The sequence below is a fragment of the Hypanus sabinus genome, chromosome 12 (genome assembly GCF_030144855.1).
Source record: "Hypanus sabinus isolate sHypSab1 chromosome 12, sHypSab1.hap1, whole genome shotgun sequence".
NCBI classification, from domain to species: Eukaryota; Metazoa; Chordata; class Chondrichthyes; order Myliobatiformes; family Dasyatidae; genus Hypanus; species Hypanus sabinus.
The window spans coordinates 41,116,064-41,135,886 of NC_082717.1; the positions used below are offsets into that span (position 1 = coordinate 41,116,064).

At 38.7% G+C, this 19,823-nt stretch overlaps 1 protein-coding gene and 1 long non-coding RNA gene across 2 annotated transcripts in view; one reads left to right on the forward strand and one right to left on the reverse strand.

The window, feature by feature from the left end:
• The window catches only part of iars2 (isoleucyl-tRNA synthetase 2, mitochondrial), a 111,804-nt gene that overhangs the window by 71,872 nt on the left and 20,109 nt on the right, over window positions 1–19,823 (reverse strand). Inside the window, exons 12-13 of the mRNA XM_059985825.1 lie at window positions 19,452–19,612; window positions 7,562–7,664 (exon numbers count right to left, since the gene is read on the reverse strand). Coding sequence (XP_059841808.1) covers window positions 7,562–7,664; window positions 19,452–19,612 — 264 coding nt within the window. The remainder of the gene's footprint in view (window positions 1–7,561; window positions 7,665–19,451; window positions 19,613–19,823) is intronic.
• Window positions 8,907–11,451, forward strand: LOC132402815 (uncharacterized). The gene is made up of 2 exons (XR_009515082.1): window positions 8,907–9,166; window positions 11,275–11,451. It is a non-coding gene; the product is annotated as an uncharacterized LOC132402815 (long non-coding RNA).

Genomic DNA, 19,823 nt, shown 5'->3' on the forward strand with positions numbered 1-19,823 from the left:
TCAACTTGCTTCACATCCGTGAATGTGTGGCTAAGCACAGCTCCAATGCCATATTCAAGTTTGCTGATGACACCACTATCGTGGGCAAAATCAAAGGTGATGAATCAGCATATAGGAGAGATTTAAAATCTGAACAATAACCTCTCACAATGTCAGCAAGTCCAAGGAACTGATTAAAGACATCAGAAGAGGGAAACCAGATGTCCATTACCCAGCCCTCATCGGAGGATCAGAGGAGCAGGGGGTTAGCAACTTTAAACTCCTGGGTGTTACTATTTCAGTAGACCTGTCCCGGACCCAGCAAGTAAGTGCAATTGCAAAGAAAGCACGGCATCACCTCTAGAACCATAGAACACTACAGCACAGTACAGGCCCTTCAGCCCTCCATGTTGTGCTGACCCATATAATCCTTTAAAAAAAAGTACTAAACCCACACTACCCCATGACCCTCCATTTTTCTTTCATCCATGTGCCTGTCCAAAAGGCTCTTAAATACCCCTAATGTTTTAGCCTCCACCACCATCCCTGGCAAGTCGTTCCAGGCACTCACAACCCACTGTGTAAAAAAACTTACTCTTGATGTCTCCCCTAAACTTCCCTCCCTTAATTTTGTACATACACTCTCTGATGTTTGCTATTGGTGCCCGGGGAAACAGGTACTGAATATCCATCCTATCTATGCCTCTCATAATCTTGTACACCTCTATCAAGTCCCCTCTCATTCTTCTACGCTCCAAAGAGAAAAGTCTCAGCTCTGCTAACCTTGCTTCATATGACTTGTTCTCCAAACCAGGCAACATCCTGGTAAATCTCCTCTGCATCCTCTCCATAGCTTCCACATCCTTCCTATAATGAGGTGACCAGAATTGAACACAATACTCTTAAGTGTGGTCTCACCAGAGATTTGTAGAGTTGCAACATGGGACTTCTCTACCCTTGAATTCAATCCCCGTTAATGAAGCCTAGCATCCCACAGACCTTCTTAACTACCCTGCCAACCTGCGCAGCAACCTTGAGGGATGTATGGATTTGAAACCCAAGGTCCCTTCATTCATCCACACTCCTAAGTAACTGACCATTAATCCTGTACTCAGTCTTCTGGTTTGTCCTTCCAAAATGCATCACCTCACACTTGTCCGGATTGAACTCCATCTGCAATTTTTCTGCCCAACACTGCATCCTGTCTATATCCTCTTGTAACCTTTGACAACCTACAGCTCCATCCACAACTCCTCCAATCTTCGTGTCATCCACAAACTTACTCACCCATCCTTCCGCCTCTTCATCCAGGTCATTTATAAAAAGCACTAAGAGCAGGGGGTCCCAGGATAGATCCTTGTGGGACTCCACTAGTCACCAACCTCCAGGCAGAATACTTTCCTTCCACAACTAACCTCTGCTTTCTTCCTTTAAGCCAATTTTTTATCCAAACAGCTAAGGTTCCACTTATCCCATGCCTCATGACTTTCTGGATGAGTCTCTCATGAGGGACCTTGTCAAATGCTTTGCTAAAGTCCACGTAGACCACATCCACTGCCCTACCCTCATCAATTTCTTTTGTTACCTCTTCAAAAAAACTCAATCAGGCTCGTGAGGCATGATCTTCCCTTCACAAAGCCATGGTGACTATCCATGAGTAGACTGTACTTCTCCAAATGCTCGTAGATCCTATCCTTAAGAATCCTTTCCAGTAGTTTGCATAACACCGACTTAAGACTCACCGGTCTACAGTTCCCAGGTTTCTCCCCATTACCTTTTTTAAACAAGGGAACTACATTTGCCGTTCTCCAGTCCTCTGGCACTTCCCCTGCAGCCAAAGAGGATTCAAAGATCATGGCTAATGCTCTTGCGATCTCTTCTCTCAATTCCCACAACAACCTGGGGTGTATCATACCCGGCCCTGGGAATTTATCAATCTTAACGTTTTTAAGAAGATCCAGCACTTCTTCTTCCTTAATCTCCACATTGTCCAGCACATAGGCCCGCTCTACTTCGACCTCATCCTGATCAGGTATACATAGATTACCACATGCTCCCCCACCAAGAGGTCTGTCACCTGACCAGGTTCATTACCCAGAACTCGATCCAGTATAGCCTCTCCTCTCGTCGGCCGGTCCACATACTGTGTCAGGAATCCCTCTTGAACACACCTGACACCTGACAAATTCAGTCAATATGAGGGAAGTTGAAATCTCCCATAACTACTACCCTGTATTTCCTCCACCATTCTAAAATCTGCCTGCTTATCTGCTCCTCGGTGACCCAAGGGCTATTTGGGGGCCTATAGACTACTCCCAGCACAGTGATTGATCCCTTCCTATTCCTGACTTCCACCCGACTGACTCCATGGACACTCCTTCTGCAGCGTCCTCCCTTTCTATAGCCATGATACTATCCCTGACCAGCAATGCCACTCCCCCCCCCTTTTCTACCTCCCATCCTATTCCTTTTAAAACACCTGAGCCCCGGGACCTGCATCATCCAATACTGCCCTTCCTCCAACCCAGTTTCAGTAATGGCCACAACATCATAGTTCCACATACTAATCCATGCTCTAAGTTCATCCTCCTTGCTCCTAATACTCCTAGCATTGAAATAGACACATTTCAACCCCTTTAACTGGCTACAATTATGTTCTGTCTGCTACCTGTCCTTCCTCTTAGCATCATGCCCTTGTCCTTCTACCTTAATCCCTGCACTCACATTCTGATTCTCACCCCCCTGCCAAGCTAGTTTAAACCCTCCCCAACAGCTCTATCAAACCTGCCCCCCAGGATATTGGTCCCCCTGGGATTCAAGTGCAACCCATCCTTTTTGTACAGGTCACACCCACCCCAAAAGTGGTCCCAATGATCCAGAAATCTGAATCCCTTCCCCCTGCTCCAATTTCTCAGCCACGCATTTACCCTCCACCTCATTCTATTTCTATACTCACTGTCGCATGGCACAGGCCGTAATCCCGAGATTACTACCTTTCAGGTCCTGCTTTTCAATTTCCTTCCTAACTCCCTGTAGTCTTCTTTCAGGACCTCTTCCCTTTTCCTACCTATGTCATTGGTACCAATATGTACCACGACCTCTGGCTGTTCTCCCTCCCACTGCAGGATATCTTGGATGCATCCCTGACCCTGGCACCTGGGAGGTAAACTACCATCCGAGTTTCTTTCCTGAGTCCACAGAATTGCTTGTCTGAACCCCTGACTAAAGAGTCCCCTATCACTACTGACACCCTCTTCTTTTCCCTACCCTTCTGAGCCACAGGGCCAGACTCTGTGCCAGAGGCGCGGCCACTGTCGCTTTCCTGATGTAGGCTGTCCCCCCCCACAGTACTCAAACAGGAGTACTTATTGTCAAGGGGTACAGCCACAGGGGTACTCTCTAGTACCTGACTCTTCCCCTTCCCTCTCCTGACTGTGACCCATTTCTCTGTCCCCCGTGGCCCCGGAGTGACTCCTCTCTATCACCGCCTCACTCTCCATGACCAGATGTAGGTCATCGAGCTGCAGCTCCAGTTCCCTAACACGGTCCCTAGGAGTTGCTTCTTGATGCACCGAGTGCAGATGTGGCCGTCCGGGACGCCGGGAGACTCCAGGACCTCCCACATCTGACACTGACCACAGAAAACTGGCCTCACAGACATACTACCTCCTTTTGCAATGAACAACTGCCTCACCTCATCCCGTTACTGCCAAAGCCCTTTCACTCTGCTGCCTCTCACTCCGCTGCCCGCTGGATATGGATGCCTTCTTTTTAAACTGTTCGCGCTCAACAGGCAGATGTCACACACCTGCGCAATCTGGCCTCTCTCTTCCCACGAGAACTCAAAATGTCTTCCCGCTGGAAAACCTCAGGTGCTCTCCCACTGCCTTCTTGTTCTGAATCTACTTCCTCAGGAGTTTGCAGAGATATGGTACGACATCAAAAAATCTGACAACTTACGTAGATGTGTAGTGGAGGGTACATTGACTGGCCGTATCAGAGCCTGGTATGGAAACACCAATGACTTTGAATGGAAAATCCTACAAAAAGTTGTGGTCATAGCTCAGTCCATCACAGACAAAATGCTCCCCACCAGGCCCATTTGTCAATGAATCAATATTAAATACATCTGATACCTTTTTTTTAAAAGTACAGTTATAGACTGTACAGTATACATACTGAGTGATTTATCATGAGACAGTTAGTAAGCAGTGGAATGAGGTCAGTACTCACGATGTAATTCTGCACAGGGAACCTAATTTAAAATTAAGCTTACTAAGAATTGTGCCAATATATATTATGCAATACCTAGATTTACCTCGTTCATACATATACTGTATGGTTTATGTTTTGGGAAAACTCATTTATATTGTAATTATTGCTTATGTATTATTTCATGTGTAATGGGAATTTGTATGTTTGTAATCCCTTTATTAATATATCAATTGTATTTTGTACTTATTATTAATGATAATAAAAAGATTGGAAAAAGGAAAAAAAAAAGAATTGTGCCAATAGTGAAACAGCAGAGCAAAATGTTGAGCTGATTACACATTTGTGGAAGATGTACCAATGGCTCCTGGAGATTAAGTGATGGAGTCCTAACTTGATTCCAAGTCCTAAGTTTGTTTGTTTGTTTGTTTTTTTTACACAGAGAGTGGTGAGTGCATGGGATGGGCTGTCGGCGACAGTGGTGGAGGCGGATACGATAGGGTCTTTTAAGAAACTCCTGGGTAGGTACATGGAGCTTAGAAAAATAGAGGGCTATGGGTAACCCTAGGTAAAGTAAGTACATGTTCGGCACAGCATTGTGGGCCAAAGGGCCAGTATTGTGCTGTAGGTTTTCCATGTTTCTTTTTCTGTGATTCTTAAGGGATTCCAGCAAAGTATTACACATGCTCCAGCTGTACCTGCACATTATCAACAAAGTGGACATTAGTAATGCTAAATGGCAGAAACATACTCAAAGAACACACAGATTAAAGAAGGAGAACCTGCCATTTTCAATGACAAAATGCCATTATTGGCCAGTTCAGGGCAATTTCATGCCAAGGTTGCAGTAAAAACTCAATTAGAATGATTCAATTAAAATCAAGTAGCAGAAGTGATGAGCACAGATCTAAGTAGCAGCAGCAGGTTGAGGGAACAGAATGGAGATGATAAGGCAATCTAGACAAAGCAGGGATAGTGTGGAGCAGGAGGATCAAAAGGATGCATGAGAAAGGAAGAAAAGGGAAGAGACAGATTGGCTTGGTGGCAACATGAAAGCAGTATAGTAAATAATTTTAGATAAGCATTCTCTGTACTTGAAACATAAAGGCAGAATATGCAGGGAGGTATAAAAAAACTAATAATAAAAAAAAAGAATATGCAGGGAGAACGATTGAATTAGATAGCTATTAATGAGCTGTGGATTATTCTTCCTTCCAGGCAATCATTGTGACATTTGTAAATGGGCTTGAGCAGGACCACTGAGAACTAGAACAGAGGACAAAGACTGTTGAATAGGTCAAATGGTCAAACCAGACAGTTAACAATGACCAATTCATCCATCAACTGGCATGTCTTTGGACTATGGGAGGAAACCAGAGCGTCCAGAGGAAAAACATGCAGTCACGGGAGAAACGTACAAACTCCTACGGACAGCAGCGGGAATTGAATCTGGGTTGCTGGTGCTGTAAAATGTTGTGCAACTATGCCACCTCAGTTTAGTTAGGATTCAATTTCTCAGTTCAGGCAGAGTTGCTACTATTAATTATTAATAATAAAATTTTAAATGGCTATCATAAAAACTACATTTGCTGAGTAAGGTGGGGCAGGGTACTGCAAATAAGGTGTCTCTTGCTAGGTCAACTAGGAGTCATTGATTCATCCTCAAATTAGTGTCAAATAGCAAATCTACAAGCACAAAAAATGCTTGATGGTTAACAAACATAATATTTAGGCTTATTGTTGTCATAAGTAAATATATAGGTTTGCCAAAGAAAATGCTTTTGAAAGACAGGTTACGGGCAAGAAAAGGACTTAATAAAGTCCAATCATGCTCAACTTGTCACGTCTGAACTTTTGGTAAAGTTAAGCAGTGCACTTGCTTGCAGCTGTAATACTATGACAGAGAAAAAGCATGGAAATCATGGGTGATGGGAAATTTGCAAGAAAGATTGTGGGATCTATGAAATAAAGCCCAAAACATCAGGGAGGGCAGACAGAACTTACAGATCTGAAGCAGAGCTGCTATAATATACTTATTCATCTGGATAATGCATTAATGTTGACTGTCCTCAGTATTACATTAAATTAAAATGGAAAGGCATGACAACCATGCACAGTTATGAAATTAAAGTGGAACAATGAAGAGGAAAAGAACAAACTCAGTTCACCCTATCAAAAAATACACTGGGCCATAACACAAACAGAAACTGCTACTTTGGAATTAGAAACAAAACACTTAACTAAGAGCAGAAACGCCAAAAATAAGTGGCCTTTCCACTTTTCCATCTTCAGTTCTGAAACTTGAGTTTTTTTTATAATATAGTAATGTCTTTGATTAAAAAGTTTAATACATTTAGGTTTGTTTATGACACAAAGATAAATCAGAAAGAGAGATAGATGTAAGATATACATAAGTGTGTGAGTATGCAGGCAAAGGATAACAGTGAGTATTACTGAAAAACAAAAAGCTGATCATTTTAAATGGTGAGAAACCAGTAGAATCTGTAGTACTTTGGAGTCCAGGATTACTAGTTGCAAAATGCAGTGTAAACATACAGCAAGGAAAAAGTGCATTGAGCTTTACAGTAACAGCAAAGAAGAATAAGGGAAGACTAACTGCAGACCTTTGGTAAGGTATTTTTACCATGTTCCTTCCTAAATATATTATTGCTGGGGATACTGCAGCATGAGAGTTTTCTTACAAATGGGGAAACAGACAAGTCGTCAATACTCAATAGAGTTTAGATAAACAAGACACCTCATTTCAATACAGAATACTCTTAAATGCTACTTCCTCTGAATGCAGAGAGTTGATGTAGAGTCTACAAGTTTCAGACCAAAATGTCAGTAATTAAGGACTGAAATAAATCAGAGGAATTCTCTACCTAAGTGAATATCACAGAATATGGGTATTGGGTGAGATTATGTGGATTATGAGATTGGGTGAGATTATGACTAGAGAATTAGGTGTCATCTCAATGACCTGTACAACTGACTCGAGGGTTACATTCCTCATCCTGCTTTAGATATCTTTAATCTAATGTAATGTATCATTTTCCAATGAATTTATCCCAAATCAATTTATTTCCAGGAAATTTGCTACTTCTTAAAACCTACCTATATTTTTGAACACTTTGTATAAATTATTTTAGATTGAACAGATTTTATGTACTCGTGTTAGGGAACTGTAAAATAAGCAAAATTAATGCACCATATCTAGTACTCCTTTAAGTTCAGAGAGATTTCTTAAACTTTGAATGATTTACAAATACAATGCAAGGAATTTTTATTGAATAGGCTGTATATAGGTTTGAAGTCTCACACATTCTCTTGCAACATGACTGAGATTATGAACTTCAAACAAAAATACCTTTTTTAAAATTTCCTTTGTCAAGAGTTGATCCAAAGGTAGAGTCCACCAACAGTCTGTACCATGTTCTTTTACCAGTTTGACTAGGTGATCCCTTGTATATCTGTATGGGAGCAGTTACATCTGAGTAGTCTGTTAACAACATTAATAATAAACAACAGGCTAATTTTAAAAATACAGTACACATTCAAGCTCAATTCTTAAAAATATTTCTGTATTTATTCCATCTTTAAGCAAGGCTCTGCGCTCTCTTTAGTTAGTGTGAAGAGTAAGATGTTGGAGAGGATGCAAAATTAGGCCATCAGGCCAAATGACTGCTATGTAATTCCACAATACAACAGAATTTTTATATATTGTATAAATTAGGCAATGACTGATTAAACTCCAGTGATTAATTACTCTGATAATATACGATCAATTGCAAATGATAAATGGTCATGTTCTGATAAATAAGCAACCTTAATCACAAAACACATGCTGTTATTTGTTAAAGTAATATTTCAACTGTTTCTTTAATTTCTGATTTCAATAATACCAAATAAATTTTAATTGATAGAATACAAATAATGATGAACTCTACAACTGAAAAAAACTCACAGGAAGAAATCAAAAGGGAAAGAGAATTACATCTCAGTTGATCATATACAGCTCTACCTTTGCAAGCCTTTTGCATAAAATTTCCCTTTTCTCTTTGCCAATTTTATGACCGTCCAATAACAGACTGCCATAACTTCATACACGACAAGGCATTAACAGTCTCTCAACAAATTTGATCGAATTGTGTGTATCCATAACAACTAAAAGCCAATCACTCCAAGCAAGAAAATTTCTAAGAGCATCTGTATCTCATGTCAACATCACAGACTGTGTTTGCCATTTTGAGAAAATAATCAACCTGTGAACATCAATAACATAGCTTTGGAGTAATAATTTAATATATTTTTGAAACAGCTTATTTTCATTCACTCAATGATCATCATTGCATCTCTTCTCCAATAAGTATTTCCATTAAAGCTTGCTCAAGTTCGCATCTTCCATTCATTAGATATGATAGGTACTTTGAGAAATAACAATTTTGTTAGATATTTTAACCTGCAGTCAGATTTATTATGAATTTCCAATTATAAGTATGAATAAAACCCCTTTAAGATCCTTTCATACTGTAAAATTTATGATCAAGTAACCAAAATGAAAATAAGTCAAATATGCATTCAAATAATTTCCATCAAAATATTTGAAATCCTGCTAGTTACATTGGGTGTGCAAAGTTATTAAATATTTGCAGCATGGATAATCATTAACTCACATTTATTAACTTCCACATTGGTCAAAGGTTCATAGTGCTATGTTTAAAAAAGGGAAAAGGGAAATTTCTTTTTGTCACTTTTCATTTGGTACAGATTCCTGAACAATGCCTGAAGCTAAGGGGAAACACAGATGAGGAGTTTCTTCTCTCGTCCTGCTACAAGAACATCACCAGTAAACCTGGCATTCATCATCTAACTAGCAAATCTGAATGATTTGCTATAGCTTGCAAGATCACTTCAGAAGAGGCCGTAAGTCTACAACACAATGACTAATGGCAGTCAAGTAAAACGATACCAGGTAAGAATAACAGATTTTATATCCTAAAGCAAAGTTTGTGAAATAAATTTATTCTTTTTCTTTAAAACCAAAGAAATTGGTGTCAGTGAGAGTTTGAACCAAGCCCAAGAATATATTTGTAAATTAAATAGTATCAAACTGCTTTTTCATTCATTGGGACATTTCAGTAAGTTTACAAATAATAGTGCTCTTTCATACTAAACTATAATTTTGTAAATGTTCAATTGAACAAATGATGTAACTATGCTGACAAATCCTGTTTGAAAGACAGATAAAACCTTTTAAAGCTTAAGACCTCATTTCCTCATTCTTCAAATTGTGATAAACTTAACAGCACTTTACTTTCAAATTTGAGTTTGAAGACAGAGGTGGGTTATACTTTTCTGAAACTTTGAATGCTGAGAAAAGTTACTCTAGAATGAAATAAAAAGATTAAGCATAGAATGACTGTGTTAAAAATATAACATTGTTAATATCAGCGAAAAACAGGCCCAAGTAGCCTGTTGGCAGTCAGAAGACTATCTAACTTGGCATTTTAGTGAAATAATTGTTAACAAATTCAGTGGTCTAATATAATTAAACCAATTGTTTATAAAACTTGGCCTGGAATTTAGAGGCTATATCTAGGAGGAGTTCTGGTATTGTGTGCCATTTTACTTAGCTCCAACAGCAAAGGGGAATGAGGTAATGCAGCTACCATGACACCAACCAATAAGTGTACAAGCTGATATTGACTGTGCAGAATGCTTATCTTCTAGCATTATCAGAGACAGAGTAGCATTAGATTGATTACTTACAGATGGAAGTTGAAGGTGAACAATTTACAGCTTTCTTAACGACAGGACAAGAGTAGAATCAGGCTGAGAAGATAACATGAACGATACTCTGCACCTTTGTTAGCAGGTAACCAAATTTACCCTTCTAAAATAGCCAATAACCTCCCAGGAAACAATGAAATTTCAAGTAACTAATCTTGTTGCATTTGTATATTGTTTGTATTTTAAATGTGAATTACCATGGAATTTAATAGTACTTTTGTCTTTTTAAATTTGTGAAGAGTGCAGAGTTAATTCCCATAATGCCTTGTTACACTATAAATCAGTTTTAAGGTACTATTAATTGTACAATATAAGAAATTTCTTCAAAACTTGTTGATTCTAAGAATATTTCTCCTATAACTATCCATAACCACAAGGTGGATGTGTTAATAAACTTCTGAAAGGCTTGTAAGAGTGCACGAGTATTTATATTAGTTTATAATCTAACTTGGTATGTTTAAACTGCTAAAAGGGTTAACTTACACAAAATAGTTTTTTTGGATTTTAGTAGTTTCAGTTTCAGTCCGCAGGGCAAAAAATATAACACCAGTTAATATGGATTTTAATTCAATAATACTTTTGATCCACCATGATGAAAAATCCCAATATACACTCTTATTCTAAACAAGCTCTTACATTTTGAAAAATAAATGAACAATTTCAGAGGAATATATTGCTTAAAAATCAAGCTCCCCAAACATTTTCAGAAGCAAGACTTTGTACTTAGCTTAACATTACAATTAGTTTTCAGTTTGCTTAAAGACTAGAACAGAAAATGAGGCTCCCTTGAAAATTTTGTTTCAACTATGGCCTATAGCTACATTTTACAAAACAAATCTCAATTCTATATGGAAAATTTTCAAAACACCGATTCTCAAGATTGCCACTGTCATACCACATAAAGGAAAATGGAGGACCAGGAGAAAGCCCATGCATTCCATGGGGAGGATGTGTAGAAATTCCTTACAGAGGACACCCGGACTGAATTCTGAACTCCGTTGCCCAAGCTATAATAATATCATACCATCTGCTACGCTATCACAGCACCCTTGCTAAATGCTTTTATAATTTGCTCCATTTATTGTGCAATAATTTGTATAATTTAATGCAATATTTAGGATTTACCTTCTCCAACAAGGACTTGCTGCAAGACTGATTTTAGTCTTTTTTAAAAAAAACTTTGATTCCCCCAATTTACCCAAATCATTTAAGGTCCTACAAGTACCTCACAAGTGTGTATCATAATGTATATTAATTTTTAACTATTGGTACTACTTTTTCCCATCACAGATCAGTATCAAAGACAAAAAAGATGCTATGCTGTTGCAGTTGTGGAAGATTGGTACATGATGAACATGAACAAATCAGAAACAGAAGAGAACAGCAGTGCTCATCAGGTGTAACAGCAACTCCATTTGGATGGCACTGGCTTCCAGTGGAGTCGCTGTTACTTTCGATGGGCACTTACAGATCAAGGATCCTTTCTCTATTGAAATCATTTCTACAAAACAACTTTCCCACTGGTATTACTGGCTTTCCATGAGGTAAAGGTGTGCAAGACTATGACCTATGAATTGACAGCCAGTGCAATTACAAATTTGCCTGTCAGTTCTATAGGCCACTATTTTGTCCATCATTATAACGAAGTTCAACTCAGTCAAGACAGTGTATTAAGGCTTGCATTTTCTAAAATATGTTACATGTATAAAAGGTCTGAAATAATTCTACTGTAATAGTTAAAACAAGCTTGTTTTTCCTGCATTTTAGGAAATAAAACATTTTATATACCTTACAACTTGTTATTGCAAACTGTACTCGACATTAACAAAACTTGCAAAAGCCTAAACTGGCCGAATATCACAATTCCAAGTGATGTGGAACAAAGTGAGTATCTTTGCCAGCCTGAAAATGCAAAGTTCAGCTTCAGGTTGCTGGCAATACAGAATGATCCACACTGAGGCAATGGGTAGGGAATGTGCTGGGCCTTGAAGCATACATCAGTTTCAGTGTGTTCCGACCCATTAACTACACTCTTAAGATAACAGTAACACAGCTAAGTTTGACAAAGTACAGGATAATGAATTGGAGAAAATTCATTTTGAGAACCTGAGAATACCCAAGGAAATAACTAATAATTTTGAAAAAGATGTAGAGAAATATTTAATAATGACTGCTGGAAATCTACATTCTGTTAAATTGTAGTAACAAATAAAACACGGACAGCATGGATAAATATAAAGGAAATTTTATGTGTAAGGAAAGAGACAAGCAAAGAATAAAAAGCAGTTAGTGTTTGTAATGCGAGATAAAGTAATTGTTCCTACATGAACCAGGGAAAATATATGATAGACACACTTGGAAATTAGATAAGAAATATCATAACATTTAAGTTAAGAGAAATATTAAATAATCAGACAATCTGACAAATTGCTCGTATGTTTTATCTACATTTCCTGAAACATGAACAAATGTAGAGTCAGGGGAGAAATAGCAGAACAAGTCAGGAACTCGAGTGAAGGAATACAGGCAGGGTCTGTATTCATAGCAGGCGGCAGTTAGTGGTGCTCCACAAGATCAGTAGTTAGAGCAGCTCCGCTCAGAAATATAATTAATGTATTTCTGATTCCAGAGTCTAAGTCAACTTTAACGTTCACTGGGTAACAATTTATGTTTGGTGATGTGGGGTAATAGGACTTGGACAGATTAGGAGAATGGGCAAGAAAGTGCCAAATGAAATGCAATGCTGGAAAATGCATGGTCATGCACTTTGGTAGTAGAAATAAATGTGCGGACTATTCCTAAACGGGGAGAAAATCCAGCAATCTGAACTGCAGGGGGACTTGGGAGTCCTTGTGCAGAACACCCTGAAGGTTAACTTGCAGGTAGAGTCGGTGGTGAGGAAGGCAAATGCCATGTTAGCATTCATATCAAGAGGTCTAGAATGCAACAGCAAGGATGTGATGATGAGGCTTTATAAGGCACTGGTGAGGAGTCATCTTGAGTACTGTAAACAGTTTTGGGCCCCTCATCTTAAAAAAGATGTGCTGGCATTGGAGAGAGTCCACAGGAGGTTCACAAGGATGATTCTGGGATGGGAAGGGTTATTATATGAGTAACGTTTGATGGCTCTGGGTCTGTACTCGCTGGAATTTAGAAAAATAAGGGGGGGATCTCATCGAATGTTGAAAGGCCTAGACAGAGTAGATATGGAAAGGATATTTCCCATGCCGGGAGAGTCTAGGACAAGAGGGCAAAGCCTCAGGATAAAGGGGCACCCTTTCAAAACAGGGACACAGAGAAATTTCTTTAGCCAAAGGGTGGAGAATTTGTGGAATTTGTTGCCACGAGCAGCTGTGGAGGCCAGGTCGTTGGGTGTATTTAAGGCAGAGATTGTTAGATTCATGATTGGACATGGCATTAAAGCTTACGGGGTGAAGACCAGGAACTGGGATTGAGGAGAAGATAAAAAAAAAGGAACGGCCGTGATTGAATGGCAGAGCAGACTCGATTGCCTAATTCTGCTCCTGTCTTATGGTCTAATTGGCATCTATACTGAAGAGAATTACAACAAATTACCAGAGGACATTAATAGACTTGCCAAATAGAGAAATAACTTGAAAATGAAACAACACATGTGATTATAGTACAATACTGTTATATTGTATAAGTAGAAAGCATGAATCTTATTACTTGAAAAGTGCAAGTCTAAGGGGGGCTGTGGAGGAATACAGCACTAATACAACAATCACACAGGATTGTATCAGACACTAGAACTATACAAAAAGCTTGCTTGCTTTTGCTTTCAGGGATAAAAATGTAAAGTACGTTTGTCAGAAGGAAATGGGACTGTGCATGGCATTGAGATTAACAGAAGTATTACTAGAAAAGCAAGAATTTCTGAATCAGGAAAAACACACAGACTAATTTTCTTCACTCTGGAGGAAAGGAGTTCGAAGTGTTTTGAGGGAGGGTATGAAAAAAGATTATTTTCACTTTTGGACATGATACTATCATCACAAGTCACCAAAAAACCCAATGGAGAATTCAAAAGAATCTTCCTTAGGTAAAGAATGGTAAAGTGGAACTCAATACCATACAGAATGTGGCTGAGGCAAATGACAAGCTGGTTCACTGTGGACTACAATTACTGATCCAAACCTTATCACAGTTGTCAATATGGGTTTGTGCATTCTTCCCTTAACCATGTGGGGTTGTGTTTGGCGCGCCAGTTTCCCCTCACATCCCAAAGTTGCACCTGTAGATTAACTAGTAGCAGAAGAACCAAGGTGAATTGATGGACACAAGGGAGAGAATAATTTGCAAAGGCTATAGAGAAATGAGACTGATGCTGCAAGTAAACATGGAGCTAATAGGCTGTAAAGCCTCTTTCAGTGCCACAATAAGAAAGCATTGGTCTCAGAAGTGAAAAGGTAGAGGGTCGTTTGAGTGGAGAATAAATTCCACCAAGGATTAGTTGGGTTCAAGCACCCACACATTCCATATATTCAATGTATACATTATGTAGAAAATGTATGATGTATACTGGTGCCAAATGTTAAAGGAAATCAAGCACTTAGCAAATACCAACCAATCAGTTAAATAACTGCTGTCACAAATAATGGCATAACTCAGAGGAAGTGACTGTGGTAAGATTTTCTATTTGGGACGCCACGTAGTAAGTAAGGTTGCACCCTGTAATGTCAGGGAACAAAATGGATCACAAAATGGCTGCAAGACAAAGCAGGCAGGAGAAGAGTAATTATTCAGTGTGACCAAAGGTGGAAAATGGGATTGCACAAGATCAGTGCTGGGAAGCCAACAGTTTACAGCTTGTATCACCAATCTAGACTTTAGAATTAAAAACATTTTTGAATTAAAAAACAAAAAAATGTTAATTTTCTAATCAAACTTTGGTGAAATGCACTTTGGGGAACATATACAATTTTGTTAACATGTCATATAAAAATAAAAATTTAAAGCTGTCTTGCAGCTTCAAAAACTAGGCAAGATTCTGACTTCGACTGCTGCTTGGAGTTTGCAAATTTTCCCTCTGATCATATGTGATTCCCACACATACTCAGTCACCACTCAAATGCCAAACATGTACTGATTTGCAGGTTAAACTGCAATTGCAAATTCCATTCAATTGGTGGAAGGCATGGGAAAGGGGAGGTTGAGAATAAAAGGGGGAGTTTGAAGCTGATGAAAATGAGAGAGAATGGGATTTGCACTTGATGTGGACATGGTAGACTGGAGATTCTGCTTCATGCTGTAAGTCTCTATAAACTGTCAAAAGATTGAAATAGATTTCTACCCAATTACATTTTGATAATTATGAGAGAGAAAATTCCAAATGCAGAAAGTAAGTGGCAATCCATTTTGTAAGTTCTTAGCATATATTTGCAAAACTCTATCAGATGAAAATATCTATATTGTAATTTACAAGCAGAAAGTGACTTAGAGAAAGTCCTGTATATTGTTGAGACCCAACACAGATTGAGAGACTGCTTCGCTGAGCACCTTCACTCTGTCCGCAAGAAAAAGCAGGATATTCTAGTGGCCACCTATTTTAATTCCACTTCCTGTTCTGACATGTCATTCATGGCCTCTTCTACTATCGTGATGAGGCCACATTCAAGTTGGAGGAGCAACACCTTATATTCTGTCTGGGTACCTCCAACCTGATGGCATGAACACCAATTTCTCAAACTTCCGATAATCCCTCCCCCTAGTTCACCATTCCCATTCGCTCTCTCATTTTATCTCTTTACCTGCCTATCACCTCCCTCTGGTGTTCCTTCCCCCTTTCTTTCTTCTATGGCCTTTTGTCTTCTCCTGACAGATTCCTCTTTCACCAGCCCTGTATCTTTTTCACCAATCAACTTCTCAGCCCTTTAATTCACCCCACCTCCCAGTTTCACCTCTCACCTTGTGTTTCTTCCTCCCCTCCCCCATCTTCTAACTCTGAATCTTCATCTTTTTTTCTTTGCTCCTAATGAAAGGTCTTGGCCCAAAACATCAACTGTACTCTTTTCCATTGATGCTGCCTAGCCTGCTGAGTTCCTTCAGCATTTTGTGTGTGTTGCTTGGATTTCTAGCATCTGCAGATTTTCTCGTTAACATTTAAAGATGATTTGTGAAGGAAAAAAGGTACAGAAAAATAAAACTAACAGAAGAATGTGGGGGATTTAACTGTTCTCTTTGGCAGAGGGAAGAATGGATAAAGGAGCAATGCATTGTGGTGCAAAGGTACAATGATGAGAGGTTAGTGATGATGTCTAATGTGGATCAACATATGGTCACAGTATTTTCAATTGAATTAATAAATTATAGGGTTAAATGCTCAAATTTAACTCAGCATCATACATAAGTGTTGGAAAGTCATACAGTATGTTTGAACACACTGCCCACAAACTCCCAAACTGCTTTTCACAATCAGTTTCTCTCTGATTTGAAACATATGTTGAATGTGAATGTGTGCCATTGGGTTATAGATTTGGTGAATATACTATCAAGCTTTTGTATACATAGGTTTGAAATGATGTAGAAACTATGGGTTAATTTTTTAATGCTTATGGCAGGGAACTTTCATTAGATCATAGGACATAGGAGCAGAATTATACCATTCAGCCCATCTAGTCTGCTCTGCCATTTGATCATATCTGAATTAACTTCCCTCACAACCCCACTCATATGCTTTGTCCCTGTAACCTTTGATATCCCTACTAATTAAGAACTTAACCACCTCCTCTTTAAATGTACCCAATGACTTTGTCTTTACAATCATCTGTGGCAATGAATTCTATAAGTTCACCACCTCTGGCTAAAAAAATTCCTCCTAATCTTTGTTTTAAAGGTACGCCTTTTATTCTGAGCCTGTGCCTTCTGGCCCTAAACTCTCTGACCATTGGAAACATCCTCTCCATGTCCTTTCACTCTATTTCCAATGTGCTTAACTAAGAATGACACACAGTTCCTTGTTTAGCTTGTAAAACTAACCAAACCTTCATACTCTGAAAAAACTCAGTATGTTGGGGTATTTAACAGAAGGAACAGGAGCTTTGACATGATATCATATGCACTTATTTTAAGATTAAAAGGACTGAAAGCAGAATTCGAATTTAGTTAGAGGAAAAAGAATAGGAAGTTAATAGGTGGTTACACCCATTCCCCAGTGTTTGAAGTGGTTGGTACTGCAAGTTGCAGTTTTCGATCTACTTCTGTTCTATTGAGAACAGAACAGTAAACTTGATTGGGGAGGTAGATTCTAAAATGGACTGAAAGTGCAGAATGACCAGTGCTGTGTTGTAAATGCAATACTGTGACAAAACCCGAATCTGCCATGTCAATGAAAACTAGGTAATATTATTAACAATTATATATACAGTAATACTAAATAATGCACATTCCACAGCACAACACTTACACAAAAATATAGTTTAACAGCACTTACAAAGCTGTTCTTTCCCTCAAAGCATTTTAGGCATTTTTGGAAGTCTTAGAAAATTAGTACCACAATTTTATCAAGCTGAACTAGCTCCACCCTTTTACAAAGCATTGTAGAATATTAGTCATAACAAAAGTCTGATAGCATCTACCAATGTTCAAAGTCCTGCAAGGGCAGGGACGCCACTACTGTGGCAAAAATTTGGCTGCAATAATAAAAATCTAAATCTAGGTAAGGCTACAAGATACTGAAAGACTATCTTTTAGAAACCTTGATAACATAGAGATAATACTTGGCAGTTAAGATTTGTTTTATGTCACAATGTACCACGGCATGCCACCCGCTAAACGATATTTGAGTCAGAACAAGCATCATGTAGGCAAATATACATTTTGACATATTCTTGGTGTTAGAACAGAACCCTGTACTATTCTTAATTACACAAGTATTGTCATAATACACCCTTCACAAAGAAAGTTCAATTGCTTGGGCAGTACCTTCAACTTTATCACTGTTTACTTTCCTATTTTATCACACCAATGTCCCTTATATTTTTGTAGTTAGAAGGAGTTCAGTAAAGCATAATGAACTGGGATCTATTTGAAATTGGCCAAATAATTTCACATTTACCTTGCAGCATATTACCAAATCAATGGTACACAATAAATGGGGTTGTGAGGAGAAGGGGATCACAAGTGAGGAGGAGGAAAGACACATGGGAAAAAGCAGGTGAATATATAATAGCAATATGGGAAGGAGCTGCTGCTTCAGGAAGGAGAGAATTAGAGTGCTGGTAGGGCATAGACAAGTCAGGCAGTTACAGTGAGTGCCAAGTTGGGAGCAGATAGGCTATATTAGTCTGGGAATGGAGGTAGAGAAGGTGGAGAAGGGCCTTGCCAACACATTCATAAAAACCTTGCCACTGTAAACCAGAAGAAACTTTAGAGCAGTTCCTTGATTTGGTTCTGCAATGAAGCAATAGGTTTCAGTTTTTGCATGAGAAGTGATTGAATGAACGCTGTTCCCTGTGACAACCCGCTATTTACTGATCACCAATCTGAAAGTGACCCTCTTCGCCCAATTGTTTTCTAATCATTTACCATTCCCCTATCAATTCTGCTATTATACATTATCTCATGAACTTTTAAGTTATGCAGTCACCTTTTATATGGCACCTTATGGAATGCCTCTGGAAATCTAAATACATTAAATCTACTGGCCCCCTTTTCTGCCCATGTTTGTCATGTCCTCCAGGAAAATCTGTAAATTTGGTTTTCCTTTCAGAATTATATGTTGAATCAGCTTGGTTATCTTAAGATTCTGTAGATATTCTGCCCTTATCTTAAACACACACTTGCCCCAATGATACATGTTAGACAGAGTGATGTGTACTTCAAGTTTTCTGTCTCCCACCTTTGGGGATGTTTGCATGGCACAGGTAACTGTAAACAAAGCATCCGTTTACGTAAAACATTTTGGATTCAGGTCATTAGGTCCAACAACTTGTCAACCATTCTGTCCATTAGTTTCTAGAATATTTTTTCCTTTTTGTGGTATTGTTTCTTTTAAACTCTTCCTTTCCTGTAACTTCTTATAAATTGAGATTATTGGGACATCTTGGTATCTTTTGGTGTAAAGACAAATACAAAAAGTCATTTAGAATTTAGGAAACTTAACCAATATTAATTCCCCATCTCATCCTCTAAAAGATCAATGCCTACTTTAGCTGCACACATCCTCTTTATGTACCTGCAGTAGCTCTTACTCATCTTTTTTAGACTATTTGCTAGTTTACTCTCATACTTAACTTTCTTCGTAATTTTTTGGTCATCCTTTGTGAATTTGTAAAATGTTCCACTTGGTGCATGGAATGACGTGGAAATACACCATTCTGGTCAGGACTATGGAAAGGTCAATGATTGCTTAATTGACAAGTTAGGCAAATAAAAGATGTTCTTGATTTGGTGAGTCATTGAAAACAAATATAGAGATATATTGCAACATATTCAAAGCACCTTACTTGTTAATGAGTGGTTCTGCAGTTTCTTTGTGGTAGAAAACTGGAATGGGAACGCCCCAGCACCTCTGCCTCGAAATGCACCAATAGGTTCGCCTATCCAACATGGCAAGCATGCTATTCATAGCTGATCGTGGAAGCATTTCAACCTTCTTCAGTAACTCCTAAACCAAAACAGTGAGAGATAGATTTTTCATACAGATCTCAACTCTAGCCACTGCCCAGTGTTCAAACAATATTTCTTTTAAAAACACACACACACTCCAATTAGCAGAAAAATACACATCGGGCTGAGGCCAATAAGAGCACTTATCGACCCACGTCATGCTACCATGATGGGTGGTTCTAAAGGACTGCTTCCATGCAAGGAACTCC